At 35.2% G+C, this 10,341-nt stretch overlaps 1 protein-coding gene across 10 annotated transcripts in view; it reads left to right on the forward strand.

The window, feature by feature from the left end:
* AP3S1 (adaptor related protein complex 3 subunit sigma 1) overlaps positions 1 to 5,931 on the forward strand; it is a 72,442-nt gene extending 66,511 nt beyond the window's left edge. For 6 of the 10 annotated variants that reach the window (XM_001148407.8, XM_054684532.1, XM_016953651.4 and 3 more), the window contains one exon: positions 5,215 to 5,931. In XM_001148407.8, the coding sequence (XP_001148407.1) occupies positions 5,215 to 5,343 (129 nt within the window). In that variant the 3' untranslated portion in view covers positions 5,344 to 5,931. Of the gene's footprint in view, positions 1 to 3,947; positions 3,996 to 5,214 lie in introns of all 10 variants that reach the window. The other 4 variants (XR_010156978.1, XR_008548070.2, XM_054684534.2 and 1 more) reach the window with 4 other exon arrangements.
* The last annotated feature ends 4,410 nt before the right edge of the window (positions 5,932 to 10,341 follow it).

The raw sequence follows: 10,341 nt of genomic DNA on the forward strand, positions 1-10,341 counted from the left end.
AGATTGTGGGCTATATCACAAAACTGGGGTACCGTTTTTGGTCCCTCTATCCATGTTATTTTGTCCCTCATATAGAGAATACATAGTAGTCTCATTCTCACCATTGGTCAAAATTATTGCCAGTTTCTGTGTTACAGTATGTAATTTATTACTGCTATTTTCCAGCAAAGAACCATTAATCACTTGGGTCTGTTAACTTTATTGCTAGAACTGTTAATTGGCCTTTTTTTAAAAAAATCAAGTTTCTGTTTTCAAAGAGGAGAGAATAAGAAAAGTGGCTCTAAGGTACTGATGGTGGAAGGTCAGCTCATGAGCTGGTTCTGCCTCTCTACCTTGACATACACATTTGTCTTGTACTTCTACAAAATTATGGTGAGAACCCTTGAGGTCACTTGTAATGGTCAAAACTAGTAATGATAAATCCATGAAAGTCATTAGTCTGCTCTCTTTTTTTCATGCAGGCAAATCCTATGTTTGAAATTAAAGCTATAATTGAAGATAATCCGTACAAAATGACTAATAATTTGGAAGGTTTTTTAAATTTTTGAACACTCTAATTTTGTTAAAACTGTAAAACACCATAGTTATTGCTGTCTAGAGAATTGTCATGAGCTTATCTAAATGTTTATAATTGCAGTATTAAAGCACTGCCATTAAAACAAAGCCTATTATATATCCCCAGATTAAAAGTTATTCTACCTCGTGTTGAGAGATTTTTTAAACTATTGACATTTTCTTTTTTGCTCAAAAACATGCTTTCAAAATGTGCCATTATTTTGTTAATGATTTTGAGTCTGAAACCATTTAATATTGTGTTTATTAATGTTGGTGTTCTTTCACTTTGCTGTTAGGTCAAAATTATGAATGTGCATATAGCAACTTCCAGCAGGAAGGGTGGGTAAAGGTTTTAATATGTACAGATTGTTCCAACTACCATCTTATTATGCTGTATTCAAACTTGAAAGAAAAAAGATATTTTAAGATGGTAGGATGGTATTTTATGTCTTAGATGAAATAAATAACAAGATTACTATATTACTTTCCTTTTCCCTTCAAGAAAGTTGATTGTTTATTGCATGAGGAAAAGGGAGCTTTCAGGGTCTTCGAAATATATTTTAGTAATGCTGCTTTTTCAGTTTTGCTTGCACATATTTTGTTTATTTTTGGGTCTGGCAATTTAAAAACAAAATCAAAAACAAATCATATCCATCCATTACTATCTTTGTGATTCAAGTGCTTGAAATTTCCAAGAGTATGTCTGTATAAGTCTTTATCTGTTTGGCCTCATTTTGGTATACTTGCAGACTTCATTTTGTTTTCTTTCTCTTAATTCTGTTAATTTATTTAATCTCATGGGAGAGAAAACATGATCATTCTTTTATATACTGTACTTCATTCTTTCATCCAGTTCATATTCTTAACTGCTTTGGATTCATATATTTGTTTTTATTGGTGTAGTTGCTGCAGTTTTACCTGCCATGGTGGTGCTCAAGTATAACATAGATGGAAACAAGTTATTTCTCCAGTAGAATTTCATTCTTTTTTATTTCTGCTGTGTGTCAACTATATAATCTTAAATCTTTAAGAACTATGTTGTACTGTCAGAAATATCTTACTTTTACGTTTAAAAATGTGTTTACAGTAATCCCCCCTTACCTGTGTTGGGTACATTCCAGAACCCCCAGTGGATGCCTGAAACTGTGTATACTACTGAACCTTATATATGCTATGTTTTTTCCTATGCATATATACATATGATAAAATTTAATTTATAAAATAGGCACGGTAAGAGATTAACAACTAATAATAAAAGAGAACAGTTATAACAGTATAATGCAATAAAAGTCATGTGAGGCCAGGCGCACTGGCTCACGCCTATAATACCAACACTTTGAGGGGCCAAGGCAGAAGACTCACTTGAGGCCAGGAGTTTGAGCCAGTCTGGGCAACACAGTGAGACCCCATCTCTACAAATGTATATTTTTTACATTAGCTAGGCATGGTGGGACACACCTGTAGTTCTAACTATTCAGGAGACAGATGGGAAGATCACTTGAGCCCAGGAGTTCAAGGCTGCAGTGAGCCATGATTGCATCACTCACTCCACTGTGCGTGACAGAGTGAGACCCTGTCTCTTAAAAAAAAAAAAAAAGTTATGTGATTGAGGCCTTTCTCTATCACAATATTGTACTGCACACACTTATTTTCAGACCACAGTTAACCACGGGTAAATGAAACCATGGAAAGTGAAATTGCAGGTAAGGGGGGACTACTGTACTGCTAACAAGTCAGGTAAACAATTTCTGTAAGTTTTAGCGTTGAAAAGTTAAGTGTTAGTAAAAGTTATTTTGTTGCTTTGAATGTATCTTACTGGAAAAAAAAAAATCTTAACCAAGATGAAAATTACTTCATACCTCTGTGTCAGCAAACTGATTGCCTAATGGAAAGTTACATTTTATGTTTTAATAAAAATGTTTCAGGCATCACTTTCATGAATGTCTGAAAATGAAATTTGTTTTATAGCCATTCTGGTGTTGACTGAGTGACATAAAGTCTTTTTTTTTTAGCCCTAAATTTTCATATATAAACATTGCTAGCTGGTTTAAACATCTGTTGATCAATTGTCCTTATCATATTTTCTCAACATTTTATATTTTGCATAATATGATTTCTTTTTAAAACGTTAGTTTAATTAAAACTTAAAGCACCTATTACAACTTTAAATTTTCCTACCATTTAAATTCATGGCATACTACACAAAAGTATTGAACATGCTTGAGAAATAATTTGATCCTCCTAATTCATTTGCGTGTTCTGAATAGTTCCCATCTTTTGCATGTCTATGGCTTGCTGCTTATGTTTAGAAGAATTGTAGTTTGTTGTACTTAGAAACTTCTTTTGGTTTTACATATTAAGCACAAATATGCTATTTAAATCAATTGCTATATTGACTTTATGTATTCTTGTTAGCAGCCAACAGTCGACACCATCTTTGGTCACAATGATACAACTCAATCTAATGAAATTTAACAGGATGCGTTTTTAAATTTTTTTTATTTATTTTTTGCTTTAGTTTAGCTCTTCATGGTACAGGATATTATGGAAAAGAGAGCTTCATGTACATTTAATACTGAAAACATTATGTTTACTATTTATAAGTGTAAACCATAGTGTCCAATAAAATACACAGATACACACACACACACACGCGCACAATTTCTCTCACAATAATAAAATCCCTTAATAATTCACGCCTTTAAAATATTTATACTCAAATATTTTGTCAATACTTTTCTATAGTCAGTTCATTATTTGTCTTCTTTATGGAAATTCCTAAGTAAAAATAGTGGCAAATTGGTCTTTTAACTAGAAAAATTACAAAATCCTCCTATCTAAAAAATGATACTACCTCCAGGACGTCTGCAATTTTGTAAAATTTTCTTCCTTAGTAGACAACATACTTCCTGGTAAAAGAAAGCCAAAAGATGGTAAACCTCTTTGAATTGGATTCTTCTTTGATCCCAACCCACTCTAAATTTTGGTAGCTAGACCTTTAACTTGAAATGATCAAATTAAAGACCCTTTCAAATATTATACATGCTGCCTTAATTATTATTTAGTTGTATCTCCAACATCTTGGGGGAGCAGGAAGGAAGGGGGGATAACAAAAACTTCATTGCTTCAGGTAGGTATAAGTATAGAGGTCAATCACATTTTTAGTTGTACATCAAAAATAACTAACATCCATTAAATTACAAAACTTCTCCAGCCCTATTCACTATTTAATTGGGTATGGAGTTATTCATTTGTATCACTCTTATCATTGCCTGTGTAGAATATACTTATTATTAATACTATTCTACTAATTTTTCTATTATTTCCAATTCTGAATTGATAATCCATGGCTTTTATTTCATTGCTTAACAATGTTTGTATCCTTTATTTAGCAAATAGTTTACACTGGCCTATTTTGTATCAGTCAAGATTTTTCTCAGGTAACAGCTTTATTATTATTTTTATTTTAATTAACAAAGGTAGGATTACATAAGAAAAGAAAACTAAAATTATGAAAAGGGACCTTAAAGCTAGTGTTTCTAATTTTATGGACATTGCCATATATAATCTAATCAAAGTGGAAGATTCGTTTTTGTTGTCTATTTTTGTACAAAATGATGCCACTGAACTCAGATGTCTTTGTTGACTTTGCTTTATTATATAGCCTGAATAAAAAGTAATGAAATGTAATTGGTATATAAATTAAACGTCAAATATGAAGGCTGTTAACGTAGGTGAGAAAAATGATACATATGCATTTTCTTTTATTTGTAAGCATATTTTCTTTTAAAATTATTTCACAAATTACAAATGTTCCTACTAATAGGAAAGCCAAATATTATGCACTAGTGGTACTTACTGGAAATTTTAGAATTCATTTATTTATATTTACTACCTCTTGCATTTATGCTTTTCTTTCTCTAAATTTGTAAACTGTAAGCTGAATATATGTCGCTGAATCTATGCTATATGACAAAACATTTTTAATCATTATATTTTTACTAATGCATCAAAGGGTTGGAATGATCCTCTTCGTGTAGTTTCATCTTTAGGCAGAACTATATTCTTTGGATTGAGGCTTTACTTAAAAGCCTATTTTTTTAATGTTCTAGAACTTTATTAGAAAAGTTTAAAAGAGCCCTCACAATTTAAAAAACTAATTTTATTGTTTTAAAATGTTTTAAGGGTTTATCCCTAAGAAATTAAACAAGCACAATCTATTACTTGCAATTTTTATTTCACAGCACATATTGCTAATAAATGCCATTTTAAAAGCAAATCTATCACAATCGTTGCAAGAGATATTTAATAAGGAAACTAATGTAAATCATGCTTCATGCTATATGTCAGTTAAATCAAGATATAGGTGAAGATTTAGGTTTTATCATGTGAATATTGTGTGATAGTGCACATTAATTTGTATTTAAATCTTTACATTGTTATCATTGCATGTGTTCACTGTATTTTTTAATGTGTCACTGTTTTCTCTTTATAGATTAGTATTTCAAAGTAACCATTCCATACCAACTCAAACTACCATCTGGTCCCTAAGCTTGTTATATGAAAATCTTTTATCATTGTCTTCCATTGTAAGTGTTTTATGATGAGCTACACCTGAGTTGTACATTTTCTTTTTCTTTTATTTGCTTCTGTATACAGGCTGGCTTAGCAGGAGCTCCAGCCCGTGCTGTATCAGCTGTAAAGAATATGAATCTTCCTGAGATCCCAAGAAATATTAACATTGGTGACATCAGTATAAAAGTGCCAAACCTGCCCTCTTTTAAATAAAAATGTAAAAAGGCCACTCCCAGGTAAAATCCAGGGGGAAGAGTCATCTAAGTTTACCATGCAGTTGTTTACCAAAAATAGAGGAGGAGAGTCTTAACTTTTGCTCTTGGATTTAAGTCAAGGTACTGTATAGAAGTTGTGTAAAATCAGTATGAAAGTTCAATGTTGCTGTTCTTGCTCAGTGATTTTAAAGAAATTGAGTAGTTCCTATGTGATTTTTTTTTCTTTTCTAAACTGCATTCCTGTGCCCACCTACGGCATGCCTCTATGTATTGGCTACTACAGTGTTTTAAAAAGTGTTTCAGATATTTCTCTAATTATGTACAACCTAAAATGTTGGTGTTTTGTATGGATCACAAGTGCAGCATTCCTTAATTCCTTCTGCTATATGTCACACAATTGTTATTTAAAGAACCAAGTATGTATTGCATGAAAACATTATGACTTTTTTCTCTTAGTTTAAATAAACTCCAAGGTAACTGGACTTCTAAAGCACCTTTCTGTTTGCCTGATATCTACTTTAGCAATAATTTTTTTTACAACCCTCTGACCAACAAAGTAAATAAAAGTATATTTTATCACTATTAAGCAGCTGTTAATGTCGATTTATTTTATACTCATGTTTTTAATATTCAGAAACTCAGTAAATTATTCGGAAACTCAATTATTTCACAAATCAAGAGCAGTGTATCTTAGGCATATTGTGCAAGATGAGATCTGGAGTGGGGGGGGCGACAGTCTTTCTAAAATGTATATTGAGAAAATGTAAAATCTTTTTTATACAAATAGCTTTAAGCCTTGCCTGTTGTTCCTTCTTGCCCAGATGGTAAAAAATAATTTCAGCCAATACCTAATTGATTTTGAATACAAAAACCCTTGGGACTCTACTTGTCTGTTTCATTCTAAAACAAAGTTAAACTAATGTTTTCTTAAGTCCTAACACTCACATATTCTAGTTTCTTATAATTGGCCCACATTTTATTTGGTCTTCCATGAACTGTGAGTGAGGTTACTTTTCCAGTTAGACTAAGGTTTTCCTTACAGTTCTAGTTCTCCTTCCTCAAATATTCTCTTTGAAATACTTCCATAGACTTGCAGCATGTATGAATTTTACTCCAAGAACCCTAAGATATAAGAAAAGTTACTTTATTTTTTTCTAAATAAAATTAATCTGTCTCTAAGCTCTCCAGCATGTTAGGGTAACAGGAAATTTAATCTGATTATTGGGATTTTCATCAGCTCAGAGATAAGAAAAAGTCCTAGAGAAAGGTTATGCAGAGTAGAGCATTTCAGGAGGTCCCTGGTCTTTAGTCATTTGACAGTGTTTATTAAGTGTTTACTGTGCGCTCCCAAGTCCCTGTCTTTTTTTTTTTTTTTTTTTTTTTTCAGAAGGAGTCTCGCTCTGTCGCCCAGGCTGGAGTGCAGTGTGCGATCTCGGCTCACTGCAAGCTGTGCCTCCCGGGTTCACGCCATTCTCCTGCCTCAGCCTCCCGAGTAGCTGGGACTACAGGCGCCCGCCACCACGCCTGGCTAATTTTTAGTAGAGACGGGGTTTCACCGTGTTAGCCAGGATGGTCTCGATCTCCTGACCTCGTGATCCGCCTGCCTCAGCCTCCCAAAGTGCTGGGATTACAGGCGTGAGCCACCGCGCCCGGCCGTCCCTGTCTTTATGGAGCAATATCAGTAACACAGAGTGCCTAGCAGTACCCCCTCCCCTCACCACCACCCCACCCTTTTCCTTTTCTCTTTGTTTTTGGGGAAACAAATTATGGGAAGGTTAAATGTTGGTTTGGTTAGGATATACCAAAATTAGGGAAACCTCTGGGCCAGACCGTACTTTAACTTCAAGAAACAGTCAAAAGTGTTTTTCTCCCATTATATTCTATCAAATACAATGCCCCAACAACCAACCATCCTTCCTCCCCTTCCATTCTCTCATCTCCCCTCCCTCTCTCTTTTCTTTCCTGCAGCAAATACTTAGCATTAGCTATGTGCCAGGCATTGTTCTGGGTACTGGGATAGAGCAGGGAACAAACTAGATTCTGTTGGAACATAAATTCATGTGGGGTGAAACAATAAATACATGATATGTCAGGAGGTGAGAAGTGCTATGGAGAAAAGTAAACCTGGGTAAAAGATAGGGAATAGTAGGGTTGGGGGTAGGAGCTGGGCTGTTGCTGTGATTTATAGAATAGGTAGGAGGAGGCATCTCTGATGAAGTAACATTTGAACAAAAACCTGAAGGAGGTAAGGAAGGCATCATGGGAACTTGTGGAGCAAGAGTAAATCCACATAGCAAGTAGCAGATGGCAGGGCCCAGAGGCAGGGGCATGCTTGAGATGTTTGAGAAACAGCAAGGAGCCAATAGCAAAATGGGCAAGAGGGAGAGTGAGCTCTTTAATGTTCCTATTGTCCATCTCTCACAATGTTTTTTCATGGGCAATACACAATAAGGGATATTAGCTTTTAAACTTTTTGATATTTTGGAAAGTAACAAGGCATAAACTTCTGGTTAAATGTACATTATTAAACACTTACTCACATTTGTGCTTTTTCAAACCACACTAAACTGACAATAAAGACATAGACCCAAATGGACAAAAAGGATCAGACAGGTGATAATAGCTACAAAATTTTTGAAGCTGGAAAGCTTATGAATAAAGCTAGAATATAAGTTAGCAGTGGAATAATCATGAAAGTATGTGGATTTGCACCACGGAATCCCGAAAGACTTTAGGAAGTAGAGGTACTAATGGAACTGTGAATAGAATTATCAGTTATCAAATTGTCGTATAAATCAAAGCAGATAGACTCTCAGATCCCGTACACCATATCACAAACCTTAGCAATTGTCTCTCATTCACCCCTGATCTAAAAGCCTGGAGATTACCCTAAATACCTTCTCAACAGTGGGACTTCAGCCCACTTTGTCTCTCAGCCCCTAGACTGTTAGTAGCCAGGCTTATACTCTACCCTGTCCACAAGCAGGAGATTCTAGCATATTCTTCCCTAGGGAGATTAGCCCAAGAGAAAAGACCTACAGTTAATGATGTTTTAAGCTTGCCCATTGATGTGGACCATCTGTATCATCCTCCACTAAAGCCCCTCGTTGAAAAGCTTCTCCCATGCATGCAGAGCTTCCAGTCAGATGTTTAGGGGCCTCACACGTGAGCAGAAAGGCAAAAATCACCAAACATTTGAGGAGAGCTTTTAACATGAAAGGTAGAGGCCAAAACAAACAACATAAACTAATAGGAAAAACATTGTAAAATTAAAAGTTATCATCACTTATCCCCTGCTATATTAGACACCTCTTCAGAATCTTCTTGGCCCACCGCTTCGGCCACTGCTGTAGTAACTAATTCTTCATAGTCTTGACCAGCTTTGCTCAACTACAACTAGATATTGCCTTGTTTTTGGCCCAAGCTATAACCTCCTGCTTTCTGCCTTGGACCTTCTCTTCACCCCAGCTGAAATGCAGGAACCCTTTTGGTACTTATGTATGTACAATTTGGAGATGAGGGAAATTTAACACCATTCTGACTCCTGTGAGTGCAATACTTCTGTTTTATACCTTAGCAGACAGTTGAGAGTATTTCAAAAGTCTTTCTCAGTAAGTCCCATGGGATTGAAAACTAGTTGCCTGGAGCAGTAACCAACTCCCTAATATGTCGCTTTTAAAAAAATTCCCCCCCCCCTTCTCTGTTTAGTTCATATCCTGTACACCTTCCTGGGAGTACATTTTCCAAAAATCCTCTGTGCGTAAGTGTTTATCACAGGCTCTGCTTCCAGGAAACCCAGGCTAAGCAACACACAGGGAAATAAAAGATTAAGAGCAAAAAAGGAACATATGGGGAACCAAATGAAGTTTTCGGATATAATATAAAATATTATAAAATTGAATATTTAATGGAAAGATTGGAAGATAAAGTTGAGAGGATTTCCAAAAAGTAGAATAAAAAGACAAATGGTTGGAATATAAAAGGTCAAATTAAAGGATCACTTCAGGTAATTCCATATCTGACCGGTAGAAATTCAGCGGGAGGGATGGGGAGAACACAGAAAATACAGGGAAGAAAATTTCCCCCTGAAAAAATTTTTTAAAGATGGCTTAGATCATAAGAACATGAGTTTTCAGATTGAGGGGCCCATTAGGCTGACTAGCAATGAATGAAAAAAAGGACCATACCAAGTGTCTAGCAGTCCATTTTGGCTGCTATAACAAAATACCATAGACTGGGTAGCTTATAAACAACAGAAATTTATTTCTACAGTTCTGGAGGGTGGAAATTCAAGACCAAGGCACCAGCAGTGCCTGGTGAGGCCCATTTCTCATAGAAGGCACCTTATTGTTGCATTCTCACATGGGGAAGGGGCACATGAGCTCCCTCAGGCCTCTTTTATAAGGGCAGTAATCCCATTCATGAGGGTTCCCATCTTATGACCTAATTACATCCTAAACATTCCCCTTCTTAGTACTATTGCATTGGAGATTAGGATTCAGCATACAGATTTTGAGGGGCACACACATCCAGACCATAGCACCAAGGGACATCACTGTGATTCTAAAAGATTCTAAAATCTGTGGATAGGGAGGGAAAAAGCAAGTCACAGAGGATCAGGAATCAACATTTGAAGCCAAAAGACAAGGAGAAAGAAATGACTTCAAAATTCTGAGGAGAAATTTTAAACCCAAAATTGTGTGCCAGACAAATTTTCAGGTATATATGTAGTTATAATGAGTATGTTTTCATACATGCAAAGTCTCAAAAAATCCATTTCTCATACTCTCTTTCTCAGAAAGCTACTGAAAGATTGGCACCACCAAAGTAAAGGAATACATTATTTTTAAAAATCAGGAGATCCAGTAACCAATAGATACGGCACAAGAGAAAGATGAAGGAAAGTCACAAGATGTTGGTGAATCTTAGAACCATAGCTTTATGGCAGACCTAACGGACAATTAGCCTAGATTGAAACAGGAAAATGAAGAGTTCA

The sequence above is a fragment of the Pan troglodytes genome, chromosome 4 (genome assembly GCF_028858775.2).
Source record: "Pan troglodytes isolate AG18354 chromosome 4, NHGRI_mPanTro3-v2.0_pri, whole genome shotgun sequence".
Lineage (NCBI taxonomy): Eukaryota > Metazoa > Chordata > Mammalia > Primates > Hominidae > Pan > Pan troglodytes.